Source organism: Acinonyx jubatus, chromosome B4, assembly GCF_027475565.1.
Source record: "Acinonyx jubatus isolate Ajub_Pintada_27869175 chromosome B4, VMU_Ajub_asm_v1.0, whole genome shotgun sequence".
NCBI lineage: Eukaryota > Metazoa > Chordata > Mammalia > Carnivora > Felidae > Acinonyx > Acinonyx jubatus.
The window spans coordinates 136,366,278-136,382,349 of record NC_069387.1 but is presented as its reverse complement, the minus strand read 5'-3'; the positions used below and the strand labels follow the sequence as shown (position 1 = coordinate 136,382,349).

The window sequence follows — 16,072 nt, the reverse complement described above, 5'->3', positions numbered from 1 at the left end:
ACATGGGGGTACCGATGCCCGCTCCAACATGGACACATCTTGAAAACGTCACGCAAGGCAGAAGAAACCAGCCACAGAAGTCCACATATCAGGTGATTCTGTTCTTAGGAAATGTCCAGAACAGACAAATCCTGAGGACGGAAAGTACATGGGTGGTTGCAAGGCCCCAGCCACCGCTGACCAGCAGCTTTTTCTGGGCCCCTGTCACTGTCACTTGGCTTAACTCAGACTCTCCTCCCAGCCCAGCCCACCCCACCCCCACCCGGGGCTACAGCTCCCACAGGGTGCTGCCCACTCCTGCCTCCAGAGTGAGTTCTGCACCGAGATCTTGGAGCGTGGGCCTCTGTGCCTGTCACTAAGCGTGTCTGCCCCTGTGCTGGCTGGATCCACATGCACAAGGTACATTCATGCCATTATTTTCTCCTCGCACTTCTAGAACCCTTTCCTTTATGATTTTGTTTCTTCACTCTTTGGGAATATATGCATACTGTTACGTATTCATCAGTCTCTATCAACGAATAATAACCATTTTTTTAAAGACTTTATTTTTAAGCAGTCTCTACACCCAACGTGGGGCTTGAACCTACAACCCCGAGGTCAAGAGTCGCACGCTTTACTGACTGAGCCAGCCAGGCACCCCAAATAATAACCTTTTATGTCTAGCCTAACTCCTGTGGTTTCAAGCCAGGTGTCACAAACGGGCTGGTCTCTGAATGCGTCTGGTCGGCATCTGGGTTTTATTTTCCTGCCTAGTGTTTTATATTTTGGATTGGAATTAGTTGCCAACATTTAAAATTCACAAGGTTTCGGGGCACCTGGGTGGCTTCATCGGCTGAGCGTCCAATTCTTGATTTCAGGTCAGGTAACAATCTACGGTTCGTGAGTTCGAGTCCTGCGTCAGGCACTATGCCAACAGCGGGAGTCTGCTTGGAATTCTCTCTCTCTCTCTCTCTCTCTCTCTCTCTCTCTGCTCCTTCCCTTCTCTGCCTCTCTCTCCCTCAAAATTAATAAACATTAAAAAAATAATAAAATAATAGAAGTCACAAGGTTTCATATGCGCACACACACAAATGTGGTTTCCGGCTTCTCTGGGAGGTTCCAACAATCTGCTGTCTGGTCTGCCTCAGAGTCCCCACCATTCCCTAATGTCTGTCCCAGTGTTTCTACATATAACCCCTGCTTTGAACTCAACTTTGCCTCAACTTAAAATTGCTCCACTGACTCTCCTGTGCTCGCATTTTCACTCGCTCACAACATCTTACCAAATTGCTACACTTGGCCCTGCTCTGTATTAGCACCAAGGACGCGAAGAGGAAAAGGATGAGGCCCCTGGCCTCCCAGACCTCCCAGCCTGTACCTGCCACCTCCCATGCCTCTTCCGAGCCTCACCACCCACCTTTGTCTCCAGCAGCCTCAGGCGGGTCTGACCTGCCTACTGTGCCAGGCTCTGCTGGCTTTCTGTCCCCTTCTCTGACACCAGGCCTGTGACATCTGCAGGAACAAAGGCCAGACTCTTGCAAGGGAAGTGCAGTGGAATGAACTCCTAGGGACTGGGAAGGAAGCATGTGGATACAACCGGGTTCACCAGTCCCAAGGCCCAATCCACAGGGCTCCTCGGAATCCAGCAGGTGGAGGCCAGTCATAGGAGGACTGGCTGGCTCTGTACCTTGCTCCCCCAAAGCCCCCTACTCGTCTTATAGGGTCTCTCCCCCAGAGAAATGTCCTCCTCCGTTGACATTTAAGCAGAAACAGGAGCGAAGGGAGATCTGGACCGTGCAACCAGTTGAGGTTGTGGGTGGGGAGAATGTTGACAGAAGAGGAACTCGCACTTTCAAAGGTCCTGGGGTGGGATCATGCTTGGCTGTTCAAGAAATATCAGGGAGAGGATTTGGCTGGGGAATGGTAAACCAGGTGCAGAGAAGAGGTAAGCCAGCAAGGAGAGCCCTGGAGACAGCAGGGGGGGATTTGGACGTAATCTGGATTTCCATCTAAAAAGGATCCCTTTGGACGCTCAATGGAAGCAGAGAGACCAACCAGTTCCAGGAATTTTGTGGGAACACTCTGTCTTTCCTGGGCTGTGTAACAATGCTCCTAATAGACCTAGACGCAACTTTTTATATATTTTTTAACGTTTATTCATTTTTGTGAGAGAGAGAGACAGACACAGCATGAGTGGGGGAGGGGCAGAGAGAGAGGGAGACACAGAATCGGAAGCAGGCTCCAGGCTCCGAGCTGTCGGCACAGAGCCCGACGCGGGGCTCGAACTCACAGACCGTGAGATGGTGACCTGAGCTGAAGGCAGAGGCCCAACCGACTGAGCCACTCAGGCACCCCAGATGCCCCGGGTCTAGATGGAATTTTTAATGTCAGCTCATTGCAGGAGTTTCCGGTAAGGAGTTTTGGAGATAAGATAACAAGCCTTGTAAGTTTCCCCAGACCTGGTTTGTCTGCCAAAGTCCCTTGTCCCCTCACCTGGGAATGGCAGCCTGGTGAGCAGATGCCCCACGTGGGACACTTCCCCCCACCACGTGAACAAAGCCCTGGGCCCTGTGCTATTAGGGCACCCGAGAAACCATTTAGTGGGGGTTCTGGTTTATCTTTTCATTTGGTTGAGGGTTTCTTGGATGTTTCCGTAACAAAAAAAGATCTTGCTGTCGTGATTCGGTTTCTCATGTGGGGAGGGAAAAATTCTTTCTCTGCCCTTCGAGGCCTTCCAGCTGGACTGAGAATTAAATTTACAGGAAACAGATTCACAGGAAAAAAAACCCCAGAGTTTTATGACGTGCGCAGGGAGGCCCAGTAAGGAAATTGAGGCTCCAGGAAATGACCGAGGCGGGCAGTTCTTACACTTTTCAGAGAGACGTGAACCTGGGAGGAATCGGCAGGACAAAGAAAATGGAACTTGGGGGGCCGCAGTTAGACGGCGTTTTCAACAGACTCTGGGCTGGGGAGTACGTTAGCAAGAAGTAACAAGCGTTGTGTGGACAGCCTTCTGAGCCCTGGATTTCTTATCTCTGGTGATAAGGATCGTTTTTCACCTCCTGGTCCAGGGACCGTACCTTCCAAGAGGGAGATGGATTTCCCACTTTCAGGGTGATGGAGGAGGGTCAGAGTGTCCTTCTTGCACTGGTTGTCTCTTAAGTAACTTTTCTTTAAAACAATCAAAATGCCGAAGTGGTCCAGCCCAGCCTGGGCCAGCCCACCCTTGGCCCCCGCCCTGATTTGGGAGCCTGCCTGGAGACACAAAAGCTGCATGTTTTGGCTCAGACAAAGCCTCAAAGCCCAGCTCCTGTAGCAGATTGCCCCTCTGGGCCTCAAGTCCCTAATCTGTAAAATGGGACCACTGGCTTTATCTCCAACAAACGCGGTCCCCCGGGGGCCCTACTGGCACAGAGTGAGGTATCCATTCAAGGTAGACTCTGTTGCCACCACAAGGCTCCATGAGTTCGGTTCCCTGGCTAAGCTCTGCAGTTGTGAGATGCACCCTTCTATTAGGACTTTAATTTACCAACCCCGTGTCCCCTCGTTCTCCTTCCGGAGCTCAACTCTGCACCCTTTTCCCAAGCCTTGCTGACCCCCTGGGTCAGGCCGGACCCTCTGCTAGGCGCCCTCAGAGTCAGGCGGAACTTCCCTCCTTTTCTTGTCTGGTTCAGCGTGCAAGGTGGGGTACCTGGCACCCAGCAGGGCTCCGTGAGCTTGAACCACTCCTGTACCTCCTCAGAGGCTGTGGCCTCAGCTTCCCCGTCGGAAGTGCCCTGTAAGGAGGTGCCCTGAGCTGACCCCGTTCCCAGGGTCCAGACGTCACGCCCGAGGTTCAGGCTGGTCACTTTCTCCTCCCTGGTGTTCATGCTTCTGTCTACGCAGACGGAATGAGGGGCCAGCCCTGGCCTGACCTTCATCCTCCCCACCGCCCTCCCCACCTGTGCGTCCGTGGACGGGGTCCTCACTGCCCGGCAGTCTCTCAGGGGGTGTGCCTTGGCCCCACAGTAGCTGACTGCAGCAGTCAGTCCTCTGAGATCGGCTTGCGGTTCACGAGGTTTCCAGGGATCTTTCTTCTCTCTCTTCCTTCATGTTTTCGTTTGGGGACTCAGTTCTCAGTATTCTGTGTCCGTGCTGCAAAACTTTTGGATCGAACACAGACTGTTTGTTTGTTCTTTCCTCCAGAAGGTGTTATTTACACCTTTGTGGCCTTGTTTGAAGCATGTTTCTCCTTCTGTGGCGGTGGCCGTGCAGCAGGCTCCAAAAGCAGCCCTGTTCTGCCCTCTCCTGTCCCCAGACCCACCTGTGCCCTGCCCCCCCCCCCCCCGCCCCCGGCCCCGTTTAAGGAGTTACCAGGGCCCCGCCCCCACCCCCACTGCTCAGATCACTGCCTCCTTCCCTCTCAATTCCTTCAGAGATCGCACATATAAAGACAAGCATGCGAGAGCGAACTCTCCGCCTCTCCTTATCTGTCTGAAAATCATAGTTTACGGCTTCTGCTCTGCTCTGTCCCTTGAAGCCCTGGGCACAAGGTCAGGTTTTCCCCGCCCCAACCCCTGTTCCACCTTACCAGGGCTCCTCCCTGGGTCACAGGTGCCACCCCGGGGGCCTCCCCGGGCACCTGTCTCCAAGTCTGCACCCCCTAAAAGGATCCAAGGCCACATTGCACCAGCCAGAAGTGGACACTTGACCCCAGGCCCTGGGCAGGCAGGCTCGCCTGTGGAAGACGCCCTCACTGCCTGAGCTTCAGCTCCCCTCCCCTCCACCCCCTCCCCCCCCATCCCCAACAATCTTAGCTGACTCTCGGGCCCACTGGGATGCCCACATTCCTTCTGGCTTCAGGGTTGGAAAGGAGGGATCTCCCACCCTGAACCGCCCCAGACTTCACCCGACGGGAGCCAGCCTTTTCCCTGGGAGGGTCTGCTTCTGAGCCAACAGCACCCCCCAGGGACAGCGGACCGGTCTGCCCCCCATCGGGACAGCATGGATGCAAGGAAGGCCTTCGGGGCCCCACAGCCCTGTTCCGTTCCCAGGTCCCCTGCCGGCCCCTGGAGCCCCCGGACCCTGGTCCCTGGGCTCCCGGGAAGTGTTGAGCACCCCGCCAATGGAGGCGGTCACCCTGGCAGGCCTGGGGAGCCCACAGGATCCAGACCGAGCCCGAGCCCGGCCTTTGGGGCCCTCCCCCTCCTGTGGCACTCCCCACAGCTCCCAGACGCGCCAGCAGTCCTGATCCCTGCCCCCCTGTGGTATTCTTTGTGGCCGGCCGGCCCCACCTCACCAGGCTTTCCAGTTCCCACCCTGTGGCCACCACCCCTTGGGGGCCACCCTCGACTCCAGCCCTGCCCCGGGCTTTCCTCGGTGGGCAGGTCCGGCATGCCCCGGGGGGTGGAACAGAGAGGCCCCACCAGGGCGCCCGGAGCAGGGGTGGGGGGCAATGCCTGCTGAGGGTGCCGGCTGCAGCTCCTGTGGGCCTTCTGTTCTCATGTTTCAGACTCTCCCACACCAGTGGGACCCTGGAGCACCCACCCCTCCGTTTCCCTTTCTGTGTAACTCGAACAGGTGAGGTTAGTCTGGTGGGTCTCAGTCTCTGCATCTGTGGAATGGGGTAACTAACTCCCACTTCTAGCCGCTACCGTCGGGGTCACGTGTGTGTGCAACGTGAGGGCGAACGTTTTGTAAATTATCAGCTTACCCTCTACGCGTCCAGGCCTCTTTGGGCCCAGGATGTGTCTTCCAGGCAATCGGCCTCGACAGGCCATAGGTGGAAGGCCCCTCCTTGAGGGCGGAGGGCAGAGGGCGGCATTCCTGGCAGCCGGTGTGCACGGGGGCAGGTGTCCCCCGCCCCACCCAGCGGCAGTCCAGCGCCAAGTCACATGGCTGACTTCCTGGGGAGGAAGCCTGGAAAGATAAGCAGGTGGCTGTGTCACAGTAAAGAAGGCCAGCGGCTTCTGGGACACGGGCAAAGTAGGTCAGAGGCTCTGTGGGAGACGGTGCTAGAAGGTGCTGCCAGCTCCAGGTCCCCGCTGGTGGCCAGGAGGGGCCGGCCGGTGGACAGGGTGGTGGGTGGTGGCCGCTGCTGGTCAGGATGTCTGCAGCTCAAGCTTGCGGACTGGACCCGGGACAGGGACAGGTGGTAGGGCAGCGTCTGAGCGGCTGAGTGCATGCCCTCTGGCCTCGCTGGCATCCAGGGCATGTCTAGCCCCCGTGGAGGGCTGGGGCCAGCCATGCGCACAGTGGGCCAGTGACGGCCTGGGGACCAACACTGTCCTGCAGCACCACAGGTGGGACTGGGGCCACACAAGGGGCGGCTTGAGTGGAAGCCTCACGGGGTGAGCTGCTTGGGGGTTCTGTGGCATGACAGGGGGGCGAAGGAGAGGCCGAGTAGGGGGTTCCCAGGCAGACGTTACAGGCACGGCATCTGGGCCAGCGCTGGAAAGGCATTTCTGCCAGGACAGAGGTGAGAGAGGGGGCCAGGAGGCCATCAGGGGGGCTGAGGGCACAGCCCGAGTGCCAAGGGCTGGGTGGCCCTGGCCTTTTGGAGGTTCACGTTGGCTGTTCTGCTGGGTGCCTTCAGAGCTCGCCCGTGCCGGCCCCACCAGGCCAGGGGCCTGGCACCTGCTTCGGGGCCCCAGTGCCACGCTCACCGTCACGGGCACACAGCGCTCACGTGGGCTCTGACCCCCCTGCCCGGCCCTCCTCCCACCCAGCCGACTGCAGGAAGCGCTGTCTTCTGCCAACTCGGCCTTTGCTGCATTTCCTTCTTCCCCTGCGTACAAGCGAGGGGTCCTGCCCCGGCCAGGTCCCTCCTCGCCAGCCCCAGAACTCCAGGCCCCCCAGGGCGGAAGGGGCTGCAAACCACCATGGACAGCACGGCTTACACAGGAGAAACGTATTTTCTCACCGTTTCAGTTTGGAGGCTAGAAGCGCAAGGTCAAGGCGCTGGTGTGCTGGCTTCCTCTGGGGCCTCTCTCCCTGGCTCATAGGCCGCCTGCCTCTTCGTATGGCGGACCCAACGCGTGTGAGTTCTCCTGGTCTCCCCGTGTGTCCACACTTCCTCTGGTGAGCACACCAGTCAGGTGGCCTCATTTTACCTGAATTACTTCTTTGAAGGCCCTGTGTCCAAACAGTCACATCCGAGGCCCCTCCTCCAGGCCCTGTCAGTGTTTTGCAGTTGACCCCACGCCCCCCCTGCCCCCCACCCTGCAGAGGTGGGGCCCCAGTCATCTCTGGCTACGGGCCTGAATTCACGGGCTGATGTGTGGCATTAAAGGGTCTCTAAATAAATAACCTGGGAGGGGCAGGAGGAACCCAGCCCCCAGAAGCCACGGAAGGAGGCCCTGGGAGGGAGGCTGGCATTGCTGAGGCCCTGTATGCCCACCCACACTTCCCTGCCATCCTTCACATGCTGCAGCTGGGACACCAGCCCCTGCAGGCCCTGTGGCAGGGTTTCCAGAGCAGTGTCCCATCCGCATTTCCTGAGCCCCAGAGCAGCAGCCGTGGGAGGCAGGCTGGGCAGGCCTCCCTTCGTCCACCCCACCGGGCTGGAGATCAGGCATGGTTTGCCCAAGGGTGGGGCTCGGACTCACACCCCGCCTTCTGCCCTACCCTCTCTCCCTGCACCTGGTCTGGATTGGGAGGGGGTGGGGGTTGGGCTCCTGGTGAGGAGCGAATCACAGGGAGCTGGCGGGGTCATACCTGGCTTGGGGCCACCCGGGGCCAAGCACAGGCATGGTGGCCCACCCTTCCGCCATCTGCAGCGGAGGCCCTGCAGGAGGAGCCAAGGAGACACGGGGCTGGGCAGGGAGAGCTGAGAGAAAGGCAGATGGCTGTCCTGGGCCCCTGCAGTCAGACCTCAGTCACTCTGAGCCCTGTGCCTTCAGGCAAGTTACTCAGCTTGCCTGACAGCTTCTTGGTTGGTAAACCTGGGGCAGATGTGTGCAAGTAACAAACACCGGTGCTTCCTATGCGCTGGGACCGTCTCAGCGCTAGGGCTACGGGGAGACATGTGTCCGTGTCCTCCTGGAGCTGGGTGGGGAGGAGCAGACACGCTATGAGGGCAGGCCCGGAGCCCTGCTGGGGTGGGCTGCAGCAGCCACCCACACGGAGAAGGAAGGGTTGAGCAGGAGAAGGAAGGGTTGAGCAGAAGGAAGGATTGAGCTAGGCCAGCGATGAGGGAAAGACCCTGGGGGCACAGAGGTCAGGAGGGCACCTCCCCATCCTTGGACCTGGTCAGTCGTCTGTCCCACCCCCAGCCGCCCGGCTCTCTCCCAGGCCTTTAGGAGGAAGACCTCCTCCAGCAAGCCTCCTCAGGGGCAGTCTATCCTCAGCCTGGATGTTCAGGGTCCCGGGGGAGATGCCTGCCTCACATGCTTCTCCTTCCCTTACCGCTGAGGCCCCCAGAGCCTAAAAGTGTCCCCCTCCGGAATGTGGGAGGGCAGTGCCTGCCTCCCGGTAACCCCGGAGCTGGGCCTATAAGCAGAGACGGTGGTAACTTGAGTGGTGGGGGGAGGGGGGCAATAGGGCTGGCACCTCCTATGGGTGCCTGTCCGGGCCTTCAGGCTTACTTCCAAGGAGGAAGATAGAGCCAGCTCGGCTCTGGAGAGAACGAGGGATCCCAGAGACCAGATGCCAAAATTCTAGCCGCCCATCCACAAGGCATCCCGAATGGCCTTAGGTGCCCTGCGCTCACCTGGAGGGCCAGGCCTGCCCGCCGCCCCCGCAGACGGCCCAGGCAGCATTTCTGCGCCAAGGGAGGAAGGGCCACCCAGACCCCGCCTGTCTTTACGACCCGCCAGGGAAGGGCTACTGAGTTCCTTGCACGCGCGGCAACTGTAACCCGGACCCAGAGACCAGCCGCAAAGGGAAGCCACCTCCTCCCGGACCAGCACCAGCGCCCTCCAAATGCTCCCCGCTCCCCAGAGAGGGCCCCCGGGTTGACTCCCTTCCCTTCCTCCCACCCCAGGCCCCCTCCTCGATCCCCTGTCCGGCCCCTCTTCTCCTCTCGCCTAGCCCCTCCCGTCCCCCCACTGCTGCTCCCAGGACCCTTCCCGTCCCCCCCCCCCGGCCCCCCAGGCCTCCTCCTCTGCCCCCGTCCAGCCCCTCTTCTCCCCCCACCCGGCCTTTCCCCGGTCCCCCCGGCCCCACTCTGCAGCTCCCAGGACCCCTTCTCCGCCCTCCCCCCACGCAACCCAGCCCCCTCCTTCTCTCCCCCCATCCAGTCCCTTCCTTCCTGTCCCCCCCCCGCCCCCCCGCCTGCAGCTCCCAGGACCCCTCGGCCCCCGCCTTCGCACCCCAGGCCTCCTCCTCTCCCCACGCCCGGCCCCTCCTCTCCCCCCCACTCTGCCCTTCCTCGGTCCCCCACTCCCTGCAGCTCCCAAGGCCCCTCGGCCCCTCTCCTCATACCCCAGGCCCCTCCCCTCCCCTCCCCCTCCCCTGCCCACTCCCGGCCCCCTCCACCCCCGCCCGGCCCCCTCGTCGTCCCCGCGGCCGTCCTGCGTACGAGGTGACGCAGCGCCGCCCGCCCCGCGCGCCCCGCCCGCCCCCGCGCCGCCGCCGCCACCGCCACCGCCGCCGCCGCCACCCGGTCGGGCTCCAGGGGCCGCTAACGGTCCCGCGCCCCTCGGCGTCCGCGCCCCCGCCCCGCGCCGCGCCCGGCCGAGCAGGCGGCGCCGGCGGGCGACGGGCGCGATGGGGGCGGCGGAGCCGCTGCGCTCGGTGCTGTGGGTGAAGCGGCAGCGCTGCGCCGTGAGCCTGGACCCCGCGCGGGCGCTGCTGCGCTGGTGGCGGAGCCCGGGGCCCGGAGCCGGCACCCCCGGCGCGGGTGAGTGTCGCCGCCGCAGCCCGCGGGTCCGGCTTGGGGGGGGGGCGCGTCCCGGAGCCCTGGGGGGGCTGTGCGCTCTGGGGACCCCGTGACAAAGGGCGAGTCGGGGCTGTGCGGGCGGGGAGGGCTGGAGACCCGGCGCCCTTGGTCCCTCGCGCGGATGCCACCCCGGCGGGGAGGGCTGCGGCCCGGGACGCGTCTCCCGATCGCGGCCGCATCGCGCAGACGGGCCCGCAGATATCCAAAGGGCACCTTCTGGGTGAGATGGGTTACGGATGGATCCCCAGGGGCGCCGGCGCGCCGCGCTCGGTTTCGGTTTAACCCAAGGACCGACGCTTTTCTTTCGCCCGGGTCCAAACCCGGGAGGCAGCCTTGCAGGGTAGGGGGTTGCTGTTGTAGAGAGTGGAGGAGAGGGCTCGGGCCTTCCGTCTGGGATGTGCTGGGGCGGGCGGGGGGGGGGGGTGGGTGAGGTGGGGGGCGTGGTGGGAGTGGGTTTTGGTACAGCGGGCTGGACACATGACCTTCAGAGGCCTTCTCCTTTCAGAGAAGTGTAATTTGGATAAAAATGGAAAGGACACACCCGGCCCAGGGGACACTCTCCCCAAGGAGAAGGGACCAGGGGCTCCCTGGCAGAGCTGTCTGCTGGCAGAGGGAGGGCAGAGGCTTAATGAGATGTCATTTGATCCGGAGAGGGAGGAGGAGGATTACCGAGGGCTGTGTTGGACAGTGGGAAGGGGGAGGCTTCCAAGGCCGAGAAACCCGGGCTGGCCAGTGTGGGTGTGTTCCACTTCATTCATTCTCTTGTGCAAGTTTTATCCGGGGCCTGTTGGGGAGGGTGCGGTGGCATCCTAGCCCTGGCTCAGTGCCTGTGGAAAAGTCCCTGCCGCAGTGGGTCATTTTCCCTGGAAGGAAGCCAGAGGGGTGCACCTGCAGGGGCACGTGTGTCTGAGAAGACCCCGGCCGGTGGAGGCCCATCACCGGGGTATGGGTGGGGCCAGCAGCCTTCACTTAGGTGGCGGCGTTTGAGCAGAGAGCCGGAGAAACCCATGCACCTGGGGGAGAGGTTGTCCAGGTGGGAAGAAGAGTAAGGGCCCTAAAACCAGGCGGGAGGTGGATGTCAGCCCAAGGTATCCCAGGGGCTGACATGGGACTCCTCTTTGGCTGTGAGGGCTTTATCCGGCTTAACATTCTTAAAGGATCCACCGAGAGCGAACAGAGGGAGCTCAATTCCGGGGCTCCTGGCCTTGGCCAGGCAGGAGTGGGGGACGAGCAGGGCAGGGTGTGCGTGAGGCACGTAAGCTGAGTGAGGGCAGCGGAGTCCAGGCTTGCAGTCCACTGAAGTCACTGCACAAGATGCAGCAATTTATTGTTTTAATTATTGGGGGTGGGGGTGGCAGATTCTCTCGTGGGCAGAGTTTGGGACACCCTGGGGTGCTCCAGGTGCTTCCTGACACTGAGGTTTGAGGCTCACGGGTTGGAGGAGGGGTGGGCCCAGCTGAAACAGGCGAGGCCGAGGTCAAGGGCGGCCTCAGACCCGTGGCCAGCACTTGGTTTCCGGCCTTGGGGTCACCGGAAGCACTGTCTGCAGAGATCCTGTCTCTGGCTGGGTGTCTGAGAGTTTACTCTTGTGCGATCTTACTGATGTCCCTCTGGGAGAAATGTCTTGTGTCAGGTATCACCCTGGGGCTTCTTTGCACCACCCACCAGGGCCCCGTGTCTTGCTCTAACGGAGCCCGGCCCGGCCCCGAGGGCTTTGAGCATCTCTGTACATTTCTGGGCTCGAGAATGGGTCCCTTCCGTGCGGCCATCGCGCTGCCGTTCCACGCGTGTCGTGTTCACACATAGCCCCAGCCGGGCAGGTGTTCTCGTACTTTACATGCGGAGAGACCCAGCTATGGGGCATCTAAGTAACTGTCCCCCCGGTGGTCCACACATGAGCTTGGTCCCCGCCAGCCACTGGCAGTGTGGCCCCATCAAGCCTCAGCGCTGCGTGGACACTGGACAGACCCCACCCCCGTGGGTTGTCCAGGTGGAAAGTCCCTCATTGCCTGCATTTAGCGCCGGCACCCTTCGCCAGCTGGTTTCCGGTGGTCAGACTCTGGGCCTGCGTGGGGGCCGTGCCGCCTTCGGTCTGCTGGCTGCTGGTTCTCTCTCTCGGGAGAGGTATTGTTTTGCTTCTACGGAGGGTGAAGGCGCTCTGTGCGGGCTCATCTGGAGCTTTCTCCCTGGAGGGGCCGGGGCTGCGGGCGTCCTGCCCGGGGGGCTTCCTCCAGGAGGAAGCCTGTTCCAGTCGCTGTTTTCCGACACCAGCCACCGCCCTGGGTGAGCAGCGCAGAAACTGCTGCGCCAGCTCGTTGGGTTTTCTTCGCTTCTCTGCGCCCGCAAAAGGGAAGCAGGCCCGTGGCAGATGATTGCATGCTGGAGGTCAGTAGGGTCAGGACGTGCACCAGGCCACAGGAGAGGTCAGAGAGGGGAGCCGAGTCAGGGCCGTGGGGTGCGGCCACGTGGGTCATTTCACCCAATCCTCTTGTGTCTCGAGAATATCACTCCTGTTTTCTTTTTTTTTTAATTTTTTTTAAACGTTTATTTATTTTTGAGACAGAGAGAGACAGAGCACGAACGGGGGAGGGTCAGAGAGAGGGAGACACAGAATCCGAAACAGGCCCCAGGCTCTGAGCCATCAGCACAGAGCCCGAGGCGGGGCTCAAACTCACGGACCGTGAGATCCTGACCTGAGCCGAAGTCAGATGCTTAACCGACTGAGCCACCCAGGCGCCCCTATCACTCCTGTTTTCAGGCGTGAAACCTGGAAGCCGTGAACTGATTGCTCCCAGAGGCAAAAGGTGTACGAAAGGGAGCTGGTGGTTTGATCCAGGCACGTTCTCTTTTCTCCGTGGCCCGGTGTTTGAGACGAGGACGAAGTGAGGACGAGGGAATTGGGGGGCAGAGTTGTCTGGTCTCAGAGCGGACTGCCCCTAAGGGCGCGTGCGGTGAGAGCAAGTGCTCCTGGGTGCCGGCCTGGTCGGAAGTGGAGCCGACTGAAAACAGGAAACCGGGCAGAGGCCTCGTGTGTCAAAGGGGGTCGTGCTAGTTGAACTTGAAACAGACTGTAACTATAGCTGGGTTATACCCCCAGACTCTGAATGTGTTCTCTTAGGGTCGGGGCTGGCAGGAGTGTGTGTGTGTGTGTGTGTGTGTGTGTGTGTGTGTGTGTGTGTCCCGGGGGGTTGTGGTGGGGGTGGACACAGCTGGTGCTCCACGGTTGGAGGAGAAGAGAACCCTCTCCTTCCTCCCAGTGGCCCCACCTGGCTGATGGTGAGCTCCTTGGTCGGGTCACTGCTGTATTTATAAAGCGTGTCTCTAATACTGCCTGTGCGGTGCCAGGCAAAACGTAGGTAAGCCACAGACACGGAAAGTTTAAAATCTAGAAAACACAGAAAGGCACGCACACAAAAACTACCCTTAGTCTTACCCTCAGGCAGTGAATACTATTTGGTGTTTCTGTCTATGTGAATATGCATGAAAGAAAAGCTGGGGAGATATAGTGTAGAATGTTTTCTATAGTATCATTTACTCACTTAAAATATGACTTTTTAAAGTCAACTTTATTGGGGCGACTGGGTGGCTCAGTCGGTTAAGCACCGGACTTCGGCTCAGGCCATGATCTCGTGGTTCGTGACTTCGAGCCCCGTGTGGGGCTCTGTGCTGACAGCCAGGAGCCTGGAGCCTGTGTCTCTCTCTCTCTCTCTCTCTCAGCCCCTCCCTGGCTCGTTCTCTGTCTGTCTCTCTCTCTCAAAAGTAAATAAACATAGAAAAATATTTAGGGGCACCTGGGTGGCTCAGTCAGTTGAGCGGCAGACTTTGGCTCAGGTCATGATCTCACAGCTCATGGGTTCGAGCCCCGCGTCAGGCTCTGTGCTGATGGCTCGGAGCCTGGAGCCTGTTTTGGATTCTGTGTCTCCCCTCTCTCTCTGTCCCCACCCCACTTGCATTCTGTCTCTGTCTCCCTCAAAAATAAATAAACATTAAAAAAAATTTTTTTTAATATTTAAGGTCAACTTTATTGAGGTATATAATTTGCATACAGTAAAATTCACACATTTTAAGGATGTAGTTTGGGGAATTTTGATCAGTGTATGCACCTGCCGAAACATCACCCTATCAGGATACAGAACCTTTGAGTCACCCCAGAACCTTCCTCTGTGCCCCATCCCTCGGTCTCTGCCCTGCTTTATCACTGGGGACGGATTTGACTTCTAATAGAATTTCCTATAAGTGATATCATGTGATACGTGCCCTTCCTGTCTCTGGCTTCTTTGTTTCGCTTAATCATTTTGCACTCACAGTGATCAGTGGTCGGTTCCTCCTTATCACAAGGTAATACTGTGTTGTCTGAGTAAACCAGTTTGTTTATTCACTGTGTGGATTTGGGGGCCATTTCCAGTGTTTGGTTGCAGGAATAAAGATGCTGATCATTTGTATAAAAGTCCTTTTGGGGGGGTATATACTTTCTTTTCTCTTGGGTGTGTATTTAGGAACAGAGAGCTGGCATATCTTAAAGACATGATTTTTCTTTGTCATGCAGTGTTTCATTACATGAACGTTACAGAATGCCCTTTTCATTCATTGATAATGTAAAAGTTCCTCAAAATCAGAATTGGATGGATTAAAGATTTTCATGTAAAAAATTAGTCCAAGAAAACAGAGGATAAGTTATAGTGTTGGAATGTGGGAAGACCTCCCTAACCAAGGTGAACTCCAGAATGCCTACAGAAAAATCTGAATTATTTCAATAAATAAAAATCTTAAATATTTTTGGTAAGACTCCATAATTTAAAAAATGATGGGGATGATATTTGCAACAAATATGATAGACGGTGAAAATTAAGAAAACATTAAAAAACTTTTTTTAATGTTTTTATTTATTTTTGAGAAAGAGGCACAGAGCATGAGTGGGGGAAGGGCAGAGAGCAAAGGAGACGCAGAATCCGAAGCAGGCTCCAGGCTCTGAGTTGACAGCATGGAGCCCAACATGGGGCTCGAACGCATGAACCTCGATTTTGTGACCTGAGCCGAAGTCAGACGCCCAACCGACTGAGCCACCCAGGCTCCCCAAGAAAACATTTAAACATATAAAAATTGATTTTAAAAATCCATTGCAAAGAACGCATACAGGCCGTTGACAGAAGTAAACAATTCAAGGCTGGGTGACGAGGATCTGGGTAGATACTGAAGCCAAAGCGGCATAAAGAACGGAGCCACTTGTGACGGGTGTGTGAGCCGCTTTGGGAGATTAATCTGGCAACGTTTTGAAAATATTTCTTAAAATGATCTATTATGTGACCCATCCATCTCACATCTGATCAGTTACCTCAAAGAAGAACACTAGTATTTAAGGAACCGTCTTTCATGCTTTAGAAGATAACATCTTCTCTTTGTTTATTAGGATGCTGTTAATATTTTTTACTCCTACCCCCCTCCCCTTAATTTTTCTTCTCTAACGGTCCAGATTTTTGTATAACAGACTTCCCGACAGTGAAGTTGGTTTCTGCCTTTGGCCGTTTCATGAGCCTCACTCCTACAGTCACCCTGACTTCACGGTCGACGTGATCGGCATCGCGCGGACATAGTGCTTTCTCTGCATCCTGACTTCTCTTGAGCCCGGGTTCCAAGTTTCTGACGACCTCTGATTCCACGCCGGAGACAGCCATTGGTGCTTGCTCTTCTAGAAGGGTCTCCCATGTGCGCGGCTCCGTGGCGCCATGGGCTGCCCGTTGCCGGTGCTGGGCTTGCGTTCAAGGCTTCGGGATCTGACCCCATGGTCTCCACCCCACCTGCTGCCTTCTGGTTCAGCACCGCCTCTCTCTGCCAGGTCCTTTTCCTTCCTGTTTCCGGGTTTGAATCTTACCTTCCAGGCCTGGCCCTGCTGGTACTTTGCCCTTCGGCAATCTTTTTCTTTTGAGTTTTGTACAGCCCGGTTTGTACCTCTCTGCTAGTTATTTCTCTCTGCTTTGTGTGGTGAGTTGGGCTTTTTACATTTTTGTTTGTATTTGTCTCCTCCCCTGCATTCTCCTGGAGGGCAGAATCCTGTATCCTCTGGATTCACCCCCGAACCCCATTCTCCAGGAGCTCCCCGCTAAGCAGCAAGGGGGGTGGGGGATGCAGACACAGCGGGTCCCACCAGCAGGAAAAGGTGGGGGGGAGGATTCCAGTAGTGATTTGTTGCTCTGTTTGCTTACAAGAGCCAGCCCTTGCTTTTCTCTGAAGGGGAGT

General features: G+C 58.0%; 1 protein-coding gene and 1 long non-coding RNA gene across 2 annotated transcripts in view; one reads left to right on the top strand and one right to left on the bottom strand.

Moving 5' to 3' along the window:
- Nucleotides 1–348: 348 nt before the first annotated feature.
- LOC106967295 (uncharacterized) lies at nucleotides 349–8,994 on the bottom strand. Its single transcript, XR_008288913.1, has 4 exons — nucleotides 7,675–8,994; nucleotides 6,881–7,092; nucleotides 5,672–5,877; nucleotides 349–4,121 (listed from the first exon to the last, which is right to left on the bottom strand). It is a non-coding gene; the product is annotated as an uncharacterized LOC106967295 (long non-coding RNA).
- A 447-nt stretch (nucleotides 8,995–9,441) lies between these two features.
- CERK (ceramide kinase) overlaps nucleotides 9,442–16,072 on the top strand; it is a gene marked incomplete at its 5' end in the record, with an annotated part of 44,439 nt that continues 37,808 nt past the window's right edge. The window contains one exon of the mRNA XM_027071555.2: nucleotides 9,442–9,799. Within this exon, the coding sequence (XP_026927356.2) occupies nucleotides 9,442–9,799 (358 nt within the window). The remainder of the gene's footprint in view (nucleotides 9,800–16,072) is intronic.